Genomic DNA, 14,521 nt, shown 5'->3' with positions numbered 1-14,521 from the left:
ACGCCAACATGCTCACGGGCACTGCGGTAGTTGATCTTGGGTACTTGGTCACTAAGGCCACTTGCAACCAACTTCCATCGCTGCAGCAGCTCGCCGTGGTCTGCTGCGAATGGTTCGATTCGTGTCACCTCACGCAGGAGGGCAACCTCCAGGTCTTCCCTCCATGCAACGTACTTGGCTGGTGGTCGAGGTTGTGGGTCAACCATTGGAGTGACTTCGAAGTAAATGTATGAACAGGTCATCTATTACGTCCAGCAAGCACAATCCACCACCCATTGCATTTTGATGTATTTTGATTGGCTTAGACATTTCGGTAATTTGACCCTCAAATATACGGAATGGTCATGCGATTTCGTATATTTGAGCCAAATTCCGAGCGGAATTTGGCCTTCACGAAGTTCGTAGCTGTGAGTAACCCGAAGTTTGATTTCGGTAATTTCAAATTACTAGTTTGCTAAATGTCTCTCTCTATTCACACTCCATGTGTTCAAGTTGCCGTTCAGCGATGTCGTGGATAGCAGCCAACCGCTTTTCCCCTTGCGCACTCAGCTTGAGCACTCGCCACTGATGGTCGTGCATTTTCATCATCTACAAGACATACGTGTCATACCTGGTAGTACTGGTATGGACGAGGTTGTATAATTTTACCATGCGTCGGGGCTTCTTGAGCACGACAGCGTCCAATTCCTGCGATCTTTCACGTTAATTTGTAAACTGTTGGCGTTGGTTGTGTGCTGTAGCAATTTATACTCACACAATTTGACATGGTATTATTGTTCTTTTACCTAAAATTTAGACTATTGTGATGGTTCGCCAAATCTATACGTTGAAGACTTTTGTACCGGTATGTAAAGTTACTACGTAGTACCAGTAGTACTTCTTATGGGCGTATATCTCATTAAAACAGAGGTAAACTCGAATCATTCAGTATCCGTCCTGCAGTGCCCACAATTGCTCCTTGGAAAGTTGTCGCTTCCACCTCCAAACTTCACTACTTCGCACAACCAAAAATGACTTTTTTCGATTGCGAGTTGGAGCCACTCAACTTCTGCAAGTTATCAACTCTGTGAACGTTGAAGAAGCCCAAGGAGCAAATTGCACGTGGCGCCCATAGAGTTTGTGTACGTAAGTTACTGTTACAGTAAGCAATAATGTTGGTCGAACAACATTCTGGATTTGACAATCATGGTCGACTTGGCCAATCACATCACCGTTTGCTTTATTGTCTACAATTCGAAACAACAAACATGAGCGACGACAACATTATTGTCTGGGACGCAGGCGACGGTTTTGACTTCCTGCCACCCGTGGATGACTCCATCTTCGCTGGCATCCTCGAAGGCGTGGACATGTCGTCGAGCGACTCGCCAGGCCCGCCGGCGGGCAAACCCACCAAGCGACGGCTGCGATCTCAAACGGCCCGGATGGAAATTCTGACTCTCCATGAAACCAAAGCCGAATTGGAGAAGGTCGTGCGTGATATCGCGCGGAATAGAGATGATCGTACTCTAGGAATGTCATCAAGTGAGCGCAAGTGGGAACAGATCGCCCGCAACCAGCTCGAGCTCAAGCTCAAGGCCCTGCGCGAAAATGACCAGCTCCGCGCCGCCGTGGCCGAGCAACACCAGCTCACGAAAGAACTACAGGCCATCGTGCACAAGAAACCTCGGCGCATGGTACTCTTCAACGCATCATCTCTTCATGAACTCGTGGCGTAGATGATGAAGTTGGACGACGACCAGTGGCGCGTGCTGAAGCTCAGTGCCCACGGAGAGCAGCGGTTGGCAGCTATTCATTTGATTGCGGATCGACAGCTGGACACCGTCGAGAGCGAACTGCTCACGACGGGGCTGATTGAGGCCCGCGATCCCCTCTTCAACGTGAGCTACGTCCAACACGGCAGTGACGCGTATATGCAAGGGTGCTGTTGCGTGCAGTACCGCAGGTCCCTGCACGCAGTGGTGAACGCAGCTTGGAAAGCCATGAACCATCTCCATGCTCATGCTAAGGGATCCACGCATCAGCCCCGCCAAGCTTATGTACCAAGTGACCGACCGCTCATTGGATGATTCACAAGTGTGATTATTTTACTGTAGTCGATTCGCATCGACCAACACACAGTGCTGATTCGAGTGGCATTCCAAGCATCAACAGGGCCCACGAAACTCGAATCTAGCGTCATTTTGAAGAAGCGCCAGCTCAGTGCGAGCCACGTCCGCGTGGTGTTTCGCTCCATCTTGGATGATGCAGGGCACCCCTTTGACGCGGATAGTTATGTGAGCGACCAATATGGATGGTATACGTACCATGTCCATACAGGAGTAACGTTAGTGTGCATTGGTTGAAGGAACGTGGACTGGTAGGGTTGATGTGGAACTGACCGACGACGACGATGGATTGGTGACGTACAAGGGCTACGCCAAAGCCAAGTACGTGCTGAAGCCCCGGCAGAACGATGCCAACCTGGCAGAGCTGCGGACACTCTTGGAATCAGTGCACCTCGACGATGGCGAGTCGTTTGTGGAAGACAAAGACCCGATCAAGTTGGCCGAAGAAGTGTTTCGGACGTCGTTTCACGGGTTTGGACTGCTCTTCGAAACGATTCTTGCCGCTGAAGATGACGTCGAGCGTGTGGATGCCACTAACACACAATAACATATACGTATACTACGTAGTACTACTTACTATACAATAGTACTAGTAAATTCTGTTTGCAAATCACATATTCTATATGACGATGGATATATCTATTATCTATCTACACTTGAAGTCTTTCTTTCATGTACTACTACGTAGTAACGTTAGCAGTATTCCCCCCACTTTGCAGTCCAACAACACTAGAGATGATATTAATACGATGGTTTGCACTTGACTACCCGTTCTGTAGAGGACGTTTGTCAGTCTTGTGCCGCTCCCAGAAACCCCTCCATCAACGAGCTAAAGCCGTGAAATGTCGCGTGAAACTCTTCTTCGGCCATCTCAGGACACGCCGCTTCACGATCCCACTCGACACGACTCTGGTCGGGCCTTTGTCTAATGCTTGGAACGAAACTCGGAAAAACATTGCGTCGGTATCGATCTCCATGGTCGACAGTTGTGAAGCCGCGCGTGCGTTTTGGATTGTTTGTGATCACGTACATCAACTTGATGATAACTTGATGCAGAGATGACGAAGACGACGACCGATACGGGCATGGATGTGGTTCATAGCTTTCCACGTGGTAGTCGCCACTGCCTCCAATGGATGGTCATGGTACTGTACGCAGGTCAACCCTTCCACAAACGTAGCCAGGCCATGGCTGACATGGCGCACACTGAAGCGAGCGTTCGTGGCCTCCATGAGCCCCGTCGTGATCGTTCGCTCTCGATGTTCTCCAACTGCCGGTCCGCAATCAGTGGATGGCGGCCAGTCGCGTCTGTGCATGCGCACTGAGATGGAGCACTCGTCGGCCTTCACCATCTATGTACGCATGCGCCAAAGATCCAGGGTATGTGAGGATACCGTGCGCCAAGGTTTCTTGAGCATGATCGCTTCCAACTCTTGCGTGAGCTGGTGCTGTCACGGCCACAGCGGTGCGAAGCTGTTCATTCTCGCGAAGGGACTTTAGCTTGAGCTCGAGGTGGTTGCGGGCAATCTGCTCCCATTTGCGCTCACTTCAGGGCAAGTGCCGCGATCATCGAGCTCCAGGTCGACCGCAGCTCTTTCCAGCTCGGCCGTGGTCTCACAGAGGGACACCATTTCCGCCTTGTACATGCGAGTCGGTATCAGCGTAGCTACTGTATAGCCGCCCCCCTATACATATGCAGCCGTACGCGATCGACAGCGTGACTAAGTTTGTCCGCTCGACGTTCAAAGCGGTAGACGACCAGGGTCGAGTCGACATGATTCTCAACCGACAACCATCGTGTTCGTCGGTTTTGGAAGACGATGCAACACCGTTCGATGCCACCAGCTACGTCCAAACGATGTGGTGTGATCATTCGACTTGTGTCAATATGTGATGACGTTGGTCTTGGGTGCACTGTATGCGAGGCCAGGAGGTACACGACACCCCCTGGTACAAGAGCTATGCGCAGACAGAGCGGAACAAACCCAAACGACTAGAGAGCGGCGCGGCGTACATGGCGGAGGCGGCTGGTCCAAAGTGGAGGCAGCGGCGTGCGATCCTGCAGTGCAACAAGTCGTTTTCGACTTGGCTTTGTAGATGCTGCAGCACACGAGCCATGGGCGCTAAAACGATGTCCTTGAGTGTCCCTTCATCACATTTCCCGTGAATTTCACCATGGTGTCACTCTATTTCGGTTGGACTGAAGTGCTTGTCACCACAATACTGATACACTTCAACCAGGAATATATTTCCATTCGAATATGATGTCCAAGGTGAAATATCATACTGAGTTGTCTATTTTGCGTCGGGTATACATTGAACGGATCACATCGTAACTGGCGACATCAGCATGCCAATACGTGCATATATCAACAATTACACGCTGCGACACGAGAGGTGAAGGATACGAAAGTACTGGAATGAAGCATGTTGTGTATATAATATAGTAGTTTGGTTATTGATCCGTGACTTTTTGGACTACTTCGCTGGGCACGGCGACCGCTGGGGCTGCGGAAGCTTGTGGTGCCGCGGTCGCTTGGCGCTGTAGGTTCTCATGCACCTCCACGAGATGGGGAAAACACTTTCGGAAGACAGAGCTTTGGCAATTCGTTGCCAGGCTGGACTCTGCAAGGGCTTTCTTTTTCGCGTCGGTCGATGCAATGCTGCCGGTTGTGGGGGTGTCCTCGTTCATGAACGAACAAAGACCGACGAGGATGCTGCTAACAGACCACAACGGATTCCACGTCTCTGGATGAAAGTCGGACATGCTCAGGCAAAGTCGCACGTTGGATTCGAAGCGACCGCTAGGCGTGATCATGTACACGGATGGCGGCTTCATGGGATAGTCCGGTGGGAACTTGAGCTTGCCGTGGTAGAACCCGCCTTCGTACAGGCCAATACCGCGAATGACGTAATGCCACTCCAGGATGTTGGTTTCCAAGGGCACTGCTTCGATGTTCTCGACGGGTTTCTTCTTCATCGCCGTGTACTCTTTGCGCAGTCGCTTCGTCGCAAGATCCATGGCGCTGTTCCACGTAAGTGATGTCTGAAACTGGTAGAAATCGCAGAAACCTTGTGAACATTAATATCGATTACCAGAGGTCTATTATCCGGTAATTCGGTGTTTATCCGTACGTTTTCCACAACAACCTTGGAAATGACTGGTGCGCACATTGGGTGGCAGTTGTTGGCGTTGGGTAGTTGGATTGTCATTTCTGAAGTAATTAAAGATGGCTCCTGCTAAAGCTGCTGCCAAGTCCGCCAAGCCTGCCAAGAAGGTCGCCCGCCGCCAAAACGTCGTGTTGGCCCGTGGCATCAACGCCATCTCGGCCAACTCGTTGTCCAAGTCCAACGGCCGCTTCAACGCCGCCGCCAAGGCCAAGGCTGTCGTGAAGAAGGTCTCCACCAAGACTCTCCAAAACAAGAAGTGGTACCCCACGGACTACATCCCGAAGCCGTTGCCTTCGGCCAAGACTGCCCGTAACTCGGTGAAGACCGCCAAGCTCCGTGCGTCCATCACCCCCGGCACCGTGCTCATCTTGTTGTCTGGCCGCTTCCGCGGCAAGCGCGTCGTGTTCTTGAAGCAATTGGCTTCCGGCACGTTGCTCGTCACCGGTACGTATCCCAGCAAGCTCTATCATAATGATGGCAACATGGATTCCGAGGATGAAAAACGACACCTGAGAGGCGTGCCATGGATGCTTCAACCTCCCCTCGTATGGTGTCATGCAGGAGACCATGCCGCTGTGGGAACGGCGTCGTGAGGCGTTCCACAGCTGGTTTTGGTTGATGTGGTGCCATACACGGGGTTGGTTGGAGTCTAAATTTTATGCCGAGGATATTCAGATTATGAGACCTGAGGAATCCCCGCCCCTGCATGTGTTGCGTGTGCTTCCCAGACAAGTTGCATGGTCTTAATGTGAGTTGTATGTAGGTCCTTACAAGATCAACGGTGTGCCCCTTCGCCGCGTGAACCAAGCGTTTGTCATCGCCACGTCGACCAAGATCGACATCTCGGACGTGACGCTCCCTGAATTGAACGACGCTTCGTTCGCCAAGGAGAAGAAGACCCACGCCAAGAAGTCTGAAGACGAATTCTTTGCCCAATCCAGCACCGTACGTGTTGCATGCTAACACCCTTTATATCTACCCCCGTCCCTCGGATTCACTCGGGGATATATCTACGTACCTACCTGTGCCGACAAACCACTGGCACCCTACACTACACTTACCCTTCGTCGGTTCCATCGACGTGATGGAAACGATGATGGAAGCTGTGTAGTGGTTGGTGTAGTGCCGGCACGGTAGGAGTAGTGATGACCCAACGGCGCTTGGAATCGCCTACCAAAGATCCCATCTAACACTTGCTAATCCGTCGTGATGATTAGACTGCGATTGTGTCGGAACAGCGCAAGAAGGACCAAAAGGCCGTCGACGCTGCCCTTCTCAAGAAGATCAACGCCACTGCCCACTTGAAGCACTACTTGAACGCCAAGTTCAGCTTGACCAAGAACGACCGCGTCCACGAATTGAAGTTTTAAGTCCCTCGGGATCAAAACAACATCACTAGTGATAGCAGAAAGTGACACCACAATACAGGGCATCTTTACTTCATCGGTGGTTCTATTGGCATCTTACCGCATAGTTACAGTACATCCAATTGGACTTATAAGGGCAACTGTACAAGTATATTCAACCAATCAAAACTTCAGCGTGATTCAAGATTGATTCGACAAACCGAATTTTGCAAGTTTGTAGCGAATTCACAATACGTGAATACAATTATTCTGTTATAGTTGATTCAATATTAATATAAACTCAAATCAAGTATCCACATGTAATTACATATTAAAACTTCGAAGTACGTATTTTAATACGTACTTCGAAGTAATTGGAACAATTTCATTGCGACAATGGCGGTACTATTAATAGTACACTAGTAGTGTTACTACTATAGTATGTACTAGTACTAGTATGTAGTAGTTATATCTCGATGTATATCGCCCGAGGTCAGCAATAATACTTTAAGTATCACTCACTATGTGCTTCAAATTCGAGCTGGAACTGCTTGATGTCGCATCCGTCTCGATGCGGAGATAGCTCAAACACGACGCCCTTCTTGGTAGGCAGGTGCGGCACGTCGTCCGCGTCGACGCCGGTAAAGTACCCCATGAGACAGCGCAGGACCGACTCGCTGCAGATGACAAGGCAGTCGCGCTTCTTGCGTTCAAACTCAATCACGAGCGGTCGGAGGCGGAAAATCAGGTCCATGTAGCTCTCTCCGCCCGCGCCAGGGTATCTACCCATATATCCATCCCCCGTCATCCATCCACACGACCATTCAGTTTCAACGGTCCGTCCTACCGGTAGTACAGCTTGTCCGTACGCCGCGCCTTGACGTGCTGCGGGAACTCGGCCTCGAGCTCTTCAAACGTGTACCCGGCAAAGTCGCCACCGCCCACTTCGTTGAGCAGCGTCGTCGTGACCGTGCGCGTGACATGGTCTTGCCGAATGTACTCAGCCGTCTGCGTCGCTCGCTTCATGGGGCTCAGCCACACATCCACGTAGCCCTTGTTGTCCTGCACGGCGGACTCCATAAACGTGCCCAGCGCCGACGCGATCGCATGTCCTTCGTCCGTCAATTCTTCGTCGCCGCCGAGGATGCCGCGGACGCCATTTTTGTTGGGCCCAGGTCGTACGAGCCAAATCTTTCGCGGGTGCACATGGATGTTCTATGTCACCACCCCCACGTGAGGACGGCAACAGCATGACGAGAACGAGGACGATATATAGGTAGGCAGTATGGTGAATTCGCTACAAACTTGCAACAGTCGTTTCATATTGAATCACGCTAGAGTTCTGATTGGTTGAATATACTTGTGTGCTTTCTGTAAGAGCCAATCAAATCCACACAAAAAATTGGATATTAGCCAATCATAGCGTCGATTCGTGATTCGATTGAGATCATTCGATGATTCGACAATGAATCGACACACAACCAGAAGAATCGGCACAAGTATTTAGCCAATCAAGTTGCAGGAAATCAGCAACTATACGTCGAATTAGTGTGTGACTTCAATTAGTGTGATGATACCAATATCCCCGCAGGACACCTTTTTACATACAAAATGAATCGATCGATAGATTTGGCAAAAATTCAACCAAATTTTGGGTAAAAGAAAGACAAGAACGTTCGCTACCTGAAGGAATGACACGATCTGCGACGGGATAAAGTTCTGGCAGTACCGCGCCAGCACCTTTTCACCGGCCTACGAATACAATCGCAGGTCGTTATGATGGACATGATGGAGTCGACGGGAAGAATTATTGTTTGTACGTTGTACACTTTGCAGTAGCAAACGGTTCCGTCGTTTTCGCTGTCTTGGACGGTCTCGTATACTTTTTCGTACTTGGCCACGCGTTGTCGAAAGTCGTTGAGCGCTACTTGAGGGTCCATGCCGTCGTAGTCTTCGTTTTTGAGCTTCCTAATCATATGAGAGTGAGGGATTGGTAGCGAGGACGACAACATCGGAGGACCTGAGGTAGTTGGCTTCCAGGAGCGACGGGTTGTCGCACACGAGCTCGATGTGCATCACTTGGGTGTTTTCCATGTGCTTGAACTTGTCCCATACGAGTGCACGACGCTCTTTTGTCGTGTTGGTGGCGTCCAGCACCGCCACTTGGCCGCCCTCTTCCAGCCATTGGATCAGATTGGCCACGGCGGCCATCGCTAATGCGTCCCGCAAGCGCTTTGCTTCGGCATTGTTCGGGTCGAAGAAGGACGCGTCCGCACCCGTCAAGCTCGCTTTTCGACGATAGTCCCCGGCGTTGAAGATTTGGGTGGGCAGGTTGAGCCACTGGCAGTACTTGGTCAGTTTCCGCACGACGAAGCTCTTTCCTCGCGCCGGCAAGCCCACCATCACGAGCACAAGTCGTTGCGGTGCAATGCTCCGGACAATATTCTCGCCCATGAAGTACGAGTCCGACTTGATCGACCTGGCGCTAGTTCGTCGCGCCGCCGGGGGCACTTCCTCCAATTCCGGCTGGCCCCCACACGTCGTCGACGTCGGATCAGCTGTCATGTCAATTGAATTAATGCCGTCGAACCGTCATTCTTGGGTATAACCGCGGGTATAAAAATACGTCCGTGACACATACAATGTCTCAGTGATACGGCAAATTATTAAAAAGGATCGCGGAGACGAGCCTCTGACATCCGGATAAGTGCCATTCCAACCAATGGATTCGCAGAAAACCGCCGCCGTCATCAATGATTATCCGGATTGATATCTTCACCTTGACACGGTGCAAAAACAATCAAAACGACCGACAAAGATGCGAAACGGTAGCACGATGTCGAGTGATGCGACGGAGGTAACTACGTAGGCTAGTCTTATGCTTCATGCCTCCATTCCGTCGGTGGTGCCGGTGTAGTGAGCGGTCCACGAGCTACATACTCGTGCTGGGATCCATTCAACAGTACATTCGGCTGAGATACAGTAACTGCTGTACCTTGCTGGGCAACAACGGCACGAGGTGCCCGTTCTATACCGTACTTGCATGAACTCTATCACATTTATTTGTATGGTCAAGCCGTATTTGTAAATAATCCAACAACTTCTACTAGCTACTTTACGTACACTATGCATCTACTATATACTCGTCGTCCACCAAGTTTCCGTCCATAACGACGTTGGCATCGTCAACATACTGAATGTCCACTGGCGCTTCGTCGTGAGCTAGGAGGATGGTCTGCACATCTTCGGCGCACGTACTAGATAGGAACCCCAGGACCTTCCTCGCGCACTCGATGCCGTTACCTTGGGGCCCATAGTCCATTCGAAAGCGAAGGCAGAGCGCTGGCAGTTGAACGATATGGCGGTGGACGTCCGTGGCCACCGTGTGGCGAAAGTACTGTGTGCAGAGCGCATTGAGTTGGTACTGCAGTCTCCGTGGGTCGAATCGAGGCAGGGGTGACGTGGACATGTGCAGCGCCAGCCGAATGCGAAAGTCCGACGCGCTAACAACGTCGGCATGCCGGGGACGCAGCGCGAGCCCCTCGAGCTCCTGCAGCGTCAATGGCGTAGCCGACGCCCCGACGCAATAGGCGGCGGCGTGCTTGGAATGTTTGGTTGGAGCGAGCTGGCCGACATGCCACTGTAAAACGCGGTGCACGTTCAAGTAAAACGCCACTTTGGCGTCATAACACGTCAAAGTCGAGACATTTACCCACCGCAGCAAGGCCACGACCTCGAGAAACGCACGCACGTCGTGCTGCCACGTCATACCGTTGTCGTCGCCAGATAACTCGGTCATTCGTTTGCGTTGGGTGTCCAGGGCATTGGCGGCGCGAACGGCGGCGTCCGCGACCTCCATGCAGTCGAGCCCAGCGACCTCATCCTTTGCATGCGACAAGGTTGAGTCAGTTTGCCTTTTCAACGGTCGAAACAACCGGAACGCATTGAGCACGCCGGTGCGACTGGGGGGGACCAAGTCGTCGATCCACTTAATTGAGTAGGGTGTGATGTTTGCCGTGGACTTTGTGGTTGAAGGGTCCAGCCGACAACGTTGGTGGGCGATCGTTCTCAGCCATTCGTTTTGAGCCTGCGACGATGGCAAACACAGGTACACGTGGCCCCCGTTCGTGTGGATGTGCAGGCCATGAGCTAACGCCGTGCCTTCTCCAAGCGGCAGTGTCCACGGCGATACCGCCATGATGTTTTCTAAGGAAACCTGAACGCAACTCGTCGACGAAAATGTGCGATACAGTTGCAGGGCGTTGTGGGTCAATACTAGGTACTCTTGTCGAAGTTGTGACTCGGACATGGCGCGCACCACTTGCTGCTGCAGTACTACGTTGGCCTGTCGGTTGTGGAAGGTCACCCCCAGGGAGGACGCGGATGCGGGGACCCATGCAAACGGCGTGGCCGGGACCTCGTGCAGCAGACTCGAGTGGGCCTGGACGACCAAGCGTTGGCTGTCGATCGCATCGTACCGCATCAATTTGGACGTTGCGTGAATCTGCGACAAGGGCGAGAAGCGCGACCGCAGCATCTTGGCGGGGAGTTCGTGGAGCTGCCTCAATGGACTTGATTCGGGTTCACGGTCCCGCGGCTGATCTCGAACGAGGTACACCACCACGCGGTTCTTATTGCGGTCGAGTCTTTCGAGCCAATATGGAATGCACAGTGGAAGGGGACTTGTTGGAGGTGTGACAGACGGTGAGGCGATGGAGGCGGAGGGGGTTATTATGTGGTGTGGCGGCGAACATGTCGATGTGGAGGCGGCGGTGCTGGAAACGGATGATGACGAGGATGGAGGAGTCCAGTGGATCGAGAAGCAGAACAGGTACTGCTTGGCCGCGTGGTCGTGCTTGGGCGTGGGGCGGAGGTCGTAGCACGTCAAGAGGAGCGGTTCGTCCTGGAAAAACGTGCGCAGAGGCACGTCTTGCATGCCGGGCACGTTGACGATGGTCCACTTGGCCAAGTCCGCGTACATGGTGTGGAACTGAAACGTGTACGTGGCGTCGACGTGAATCGTTTCGCCCCCGAGCGGCGTTGCCTTACGACGTTGCTGAGCAACGAGGGTCTCGCCAAACTGCGCTTGGCCTAGCGTCGGCGGCATCGCACCCACAGGTGTGACCACCATCTCGTCCACGGTTTGGAAGAGAGGAAACACGCAGTGCGGACGCTCCTCGTCGTCGCCAAAGCCGACGTGGGTTGTGCCGAGCAAGCGCCGCATCATGCTCGACACAAGGCGCGCCAAGCTGCGCGCCAGGAAACCTACCGACACGGAACGAGGCAACTCCCCGCCCATGAAGATGGTGCCCCGCGGTGGCCGCTTGAACTTGCCTTGCACCTGGATCCAAAAGTTGCGCTTCCGACCGACAAACAGGTGCTGCCACGTGGCGTTCGGAGAAGTTGTCTTCACGAGGAAGTACACATGTCCCTGGAAAAAGTCGTTTTCGAACGGAACGGGCGTTGCCGAGTTGATGGCGATGCCGCGGTTTGTCGCGCTGCCTTCGTCGACCACGCGTAGGTGTTCCAAGCCAACACACACGTCGTCGTGTGCTTGTGGCTCTGCCGAACCTTGTACATGTGCTTCTTCAACTGGTTGGAGATCGTTCAATGGCGGTGGAATCGAACATTCATCGGAGGGCGGTGTGCTCAAGGCGTGTGAATGAGCAGCCGTTCGCCAACCCACGGCAAGGACGGACATTACGACGAGGCTGAAGTACCTTGACATGGACTGCAGCATTGCCAAGAGCATGGCCAGCGCAAGTACGAGGAAGATGTGCCCCTTGGATGCGGTGGCAGCGACCATCAACGGTGGCGTGCGCATCTGCAACATGCATATGCTTCGTTTTTCAAAAGTAACTCGCCAGGGATCTTGGTTGGTGATTTTAGCGCAAAACGCCAAACCTTCTGACGTAAAACACGCCCATTGGTACAAACGGTCAAATAACGTTCGATAATACTGACGTTAAAGTAAATCACGTAATACGTTAAATTATTTCCAACAAATACGTGGCGTAATCGATGGACGCTGGATGGAAGTTCGACACGAACAAGGTCGCGCTATAAGTCTGCCAGTACAGTAGCCGCAGCCCAGTTCCAAGAGCGCCATTATTGTATATGAACCATCACATTGTGCTGCTTGTCTGCCCATAACGTTAGTGTAGGTATGCGAGGAGAACCAATAGTTTTGTGTCGTGATTCCTACCACTTTCACTTTGTACTGTAAGTGTAACCGTTTTTGAAATGTGGCCCCTTCAACGTGAACTTGTCTGGGATGCCAAGCGGAGAACGCATCCAAGTTGCGATTCGGGCTCGGCCGACAAAGAATGGACACAAATCGTCATTGTCATGGCGGAACAACACATTGTACATCCAGGTAGATGGCCGTGACTCGGCCGCGTCGTTCCTTTGCGACCGTTTCCTCGACGCATCCACAAGCCACGACGAGGCCTTCTTGAAATCTGAGGTGGCCTCATTGGTGCAAAGTGCAGTTTCTGGGTACTCGTGCACAGTGTTTGCCTATGGACAGGTACATAGATGGCAACACCCTCTGGCCTTTCGTCGTAACATAGTATAACGCTACCGGTACATCAGGCAGGGGCGGGCAAAATCCTACACCATCTTGGGCCAGACTAGGGCATTGTGCAGCCAACATGTGCGAAGTAAAGCCTTACAAGACCTAGTTCATGGCTTTATCATACCAACAGGCCTGTCAAGCTCTACACAGGGCATACTGCCACGCTCTATCGCATCTCTCATGAGTTCCATCCCAGCAGCCCGAAACACAACGACCTACGACCTTCGAGTGCCGTCGAGTTGAAGTGTGCCCAGTATAAATCGTTGGTTGTGTGGCGCTCCAACGTGAAGACGAATTGCACACTCAACCCTACAGAGCCCACAACGTACACATGCCCCTCCAGCGTCTTTCTCCATGACGGTTCCTGCATCGGACTGAGTCCGCGCGAGGCTGAGGAATGCAGAGGTCAAGCGAGTGCTAATTATTTGGTATTATAGGACGGACTCCTATACATAGGAGTGCTAAATACTGCAAAGGTGAAGAAACAAATCGTGGACCCCTTGGTCTTCCCAAGCGTCCCTACGACGGTGGTAAACGAGGACTTACTAGGTGTCGTCAGGCATTCATAGTTACGTAGGGGTTGATGGGCTTGAGATGCACGCACGAGGTCGCGTGTTGCTCGAAACGGAACAAGTGGGCTGTCTTGTTGCGCTGCGACAGAGTCGTCCTGCGCAGCACCATTCATGCATCACACACAGATTTAAACGACGGTCGATTCCATGCGATGTATTGATCCCTTTCCTGAGGAAAGCAGACTATTTTCGAGCAAAAGGTGGGTTGTTTTTTTGAGAATCCCAAATAATTAATGTGATCGACCATTGGATGGCTTCGGAAACCGGCGCAAACTATATTTGTGTCGGGTCAATCATCCGGAATTAAAATTCAGTTGCAGCGCAAAAATTGATGAGACGGAAAAAGCGTCTCATCAAAAAAGAACTGGTGGTGGCACAAATAGTACGGATAGTCATTCGGAAAAATCATCCATGAAGCGCTGGAGATGGATGGACGTACTTGATGACGATGACGACGACGACTCTACGCAGTCCATCGCTGCAATAAGGCTGTACCGGGCAAGAGTCTCAATCAAGGAGAGGCACTACCTGACGTGCGACGCCTTAATCCCGCCCGACAACAGTCCATGGATGATAATATACGCATCCATGAAACCAAGTTCTTTTATCGCTACCGTCTCCATCCCCCCGGACGCCTTCCACATCCTTCTGCAAGAGTTCTCCAAGCACTACCAGTGGAAGTCCGGCTTCGGCAAACCTGGTCGCCCGCCCAAACTGAGCTGCAAGCACCAAGCCCTTGCATTGGTC

The 14,521-nt window shown here is 52.1% G+C and overlaps 7 protein-coding genes across 14 annotated transcripts; 3 read left to right on the top strand and 4 right to left on the bottom strand.

Moving 5' to 3' along the window:
- Positions 1-1,217: 1,217 nt before the first annotated feature.
- H257_04431 (hypothetical protein) lies at positions 1,218-2,718 on the top strand. Of its 6 annotated transcripts, XM_009828944.1 has the most exons (5): positions 1,218-1,469; positions 1,513-1,676; positions 1,719-2,039; positions 2,097-2,296; positions 2,364-2,718. In XM_009828944.1, the coding sequence occupies exons 2-5, from the start codon at positions 1,515-1,517 to the stop codon at positions 2,653-2,655; spliced, it is 975 nt and encodes a 324-aa protein (XP_009827246.1). In that variant the 5' UTR covers positions 1,218-1,469; positions 1,513-1,514; the 3' UTR covers positions 2,656-2,718. The 6 variants fall into 6 exon arrangements, with proteins under 6 accessions (XP_009827246.1, XP_009827249.1, XP_009827248.1 ...); XM_009828947.1 differs by having other exon boundaries at positions 2,097-2,718; XM_009828946.1 differs by having other exon boundaries at positions 1,513-2,039.
- A 179-nt stretch (positions 2,719-2,897) lies between these two features.
- On the bottom strand, positions 2,898-4,226 carry H257_04430 (hypothetical protein; the record flags this gene model as incomplete). The annotated part of the gene is made up of 6 exons (XM_009828942.1): positions 2,898-3,231; positions 3,285-3,460; positions 3,503-3,556; positions 3,656-3,745; positions 3,814-3,953; positions 4,094-4,226. The coding sequence occupies 6 exons, from the start codon at positions 4,224-4,226 to the stop codon at positions 2,898-2,900; spliced, it is 927 nt and encodes a 308-aa protein (XP_009827244.1).
- A 296-nt stretch (positions 4,227-4,522) lies between these two features.
- On the bottom strand, positions 4,523-5,150 carry H257_04429 (hypothetical protein). Its single transcript, XM_009828941.1, has one exon. The coding sequence runs from the start codon at positions 5,128-5,130 to the stop codon at positions 4,564-4,566; it is 567 nt and encodes a 188-aa protein (XP_009827243.1). The 5' UTR covers positions 5,131-5,150; the 3' UTR covers positions 4,523-4,563.
- A 119-nt stretch (positions 5,151-5,269) lies between these two features.
- On the top strand, positions 5,270-6,722 carry H257_04428. 2 transcript variants are annotated; one of them, XM_009828939.1, is made up of 3 exons: positions 5,270-5,723; positions 6,043-6,224; positions 6,497-6,722. In XM_009828939.1, exons 1-3 carry the CDS (start codon positions 5,339-5,341, stop codon positions 6,647-6,649), a joined length of 720 nt encoding a protein of 239 aa, XP_009827241.1. In that variant the 5' UTR covers positions 5,270-5,338; the 3' UTR covers positions 6,650-6,722. The 2 variants fall into 2 exon arrangements, with proteins under 2 accessions (XP_009827241.1, XP_009827242.1); XM_009828940.1 differs by having other exon boundaries at positions 6,043-6,722.
- A 292-nt stretch (positions 6,723-7,014) lies between these two features.
- Positions 7,015-9,199, bottom strand: H257_04427. 2 transcript variants are annotated; one of them, XM_009828937.1, is made up of 5 exons: positions 8,646-9,199; positions 8,446-8,593; positions 8,309-8,377; positions 7,473-7,840; positions 7,015-7,407 (listed from the first exon to the last, which is right to left on the bottom strand). In XM_009828937.1, the coding sequence occupies exons 1-5, from the start codon at positions 9,188-9,190 to the stop codon at positions 7,140-7,142; spliced, it is 1,398 nt and encodes a 465-aa protein (XP_009827239.1). In that variant the 5' UTR covers positions 9,191-9,199; the 3' UTR covers positions 7,015-7,139. The 2 variants fall into 2 exon arrangements, with proteins under 2 accessions (XP_009827239.1, XP_009827240.1); XM_009828938.1 differs by lacking the exon at positions 7,015-7,407 and having other exon boundaries at positions 7,426-7,840.
- Positions 9,200-9,668: 469 nt separating this feature from the next.
- Positions 9,669-12,469, bottom strand: H257_04426 (hypothetical protein). The gene has a single exon (XM_009828936.1). The coding sequence runs from the start codon at positions 12,456-12,458 to the stop codon at positions 9,750-9,752; it is 2,709 nt and encodes a 902-aa protein (XP_009827238.1). The 5' UTR covers positions 12,459-12,469; the 3' UTR covers positions 9,669-9,749.
- Positions 12,470-12,872: 403 nt separating this feature from the next.
- Positions 12,873-13,320, top strand: H257_04425 (hypothetical protein). Its single transcript, XM_009828935.1, has 2 exons — positions 12,873-13,154; positions 13,220-13,320. Exons 1-2 carry the CDS (start codon positions 12,900-12,902, stop codon positions 13,259-13,261), a joined length of 297 nt encoding a protein of 98 aa, XP_009827237.1. The 5' UTR covers positions 12,873-12,899; the 3' UTR covers positions 13,262-13,320.
- The last annotated feature ends 1,201 nt before the right edge of the window (positions 13,321-14,521 follow it).

This window comes from Aphanomyces astaci (assembly GCF_000520075.1).
Source record: "Aphanomyces astaci strain APO3 unplaced genomic scaffold supercont1.7, whole genome shotgun sequence".
Taxonomy (NCBI): domain Eukaryota; phylum Oomycota; class Saprolegniomycetes; order Saprolegniales; family Verrucalvaceae; genus Aphanomyces; species Aphanomyces astaci.
The sequence above is the reverse complement of the archived record's forward strand: the minus strand, read 5'-3'. Positions and strand labels throughout refer to the sequence as shown.

Excerpts from the sequence above, each read along its gene's own strand:
- H257_04431 (XM_009828943.1), top strand. The coding sequence starts at position 1,248 with ATGAGCGACGACAACATTATTGTCTGGGACGCAGGCGACGGTTTTGAC. Across the intron at positions 1,677-1,718 it reads ACAAGAAACCTCGGCGCATG|ATGATGAAGTTGGACGACGA; the intron begins GTACTCTTCAAC and ends CTCGTGGCGTAG. Across the intron at positions 2,297-2,363 it reads GTGAGCGACCAATATGGATG|GGTTGATGTGGAACTGACCG; the intron begins GTATACGTACCA and ends GTGGACTGGTAG.
- H257_04429 (XM_009828941.1), bottom strand. The coding sequence starts at position 5,130 with ATGGATCTTGCGACGAAGCGACTGCGCAAAGAGTACACGGCGATGAAG.
- H257_04428 (XM_009828939.1), top strand. The coding sequence starts at position 5,339 with ATGGCTCCTGCTAAAGCTGCTGCCAAGTCCGCCAAGCCTGCCAAGAAG. Across the intron at positions 5,724-6,042 it reads CGGCACGTTGCTCGTCACCG|GTCCTTACAAGATCAACGGT; the intron begins GTACGTATCCCA and ends AGTTGTATGTAG. Across the intron at positions 6,225-6,496 it reads TCTTTGCCCAATCCAGCACC|ACTGCGATTGTGTCGGAACA; the intron begins GTACGTGTTGCA and ends CGTGATGATTAG.
- H257_04427 (XM_009828937.1), bottom strand. The coding sequence starts at position 9,190 with ATGACAGCTGATCCGACGTCGACGACGTGTGGGGGCCAGCCGGAATTG. Across the intron at positions 8,594-8,645 it reads CTGGAAGCCAACTACCTCAG|GAAGCTCAAAAACGAAGACT; the intron begins GTCCTCCGATGT and ends TCATATGATTAG. Across the intron at positions 7,408-7,472 it reads ACGGACAAGCTGTACTACCG|ATACCCTGGCGCGGGCGGAG; the intron begins GTAGGACGGACC and ends ATATATGGGTAG.
- H257_04426 (XM_009828936.1), bottom strand. The coding sequence starts at position 12,458 with ATGTTGCAGATGCGCACGCCACCGTTGATGGTCGCTGCCACCGCATCC.
- H257_04425 (XM_009828935.1), top strand. The coding sequence starts at position 12,900 with ATGCCAAGCGGAGAACGCATCCAAGTTGCGATTCGGGCTCGGCCGACA. Across the intron at positions 13,155-13,219 it reads CAGTGTTTGCCTATGGACAG|GCAGGGGCGGGCAAAATCCT; the intron begins GTACATAGATGG and ends CCGGTACATCAG.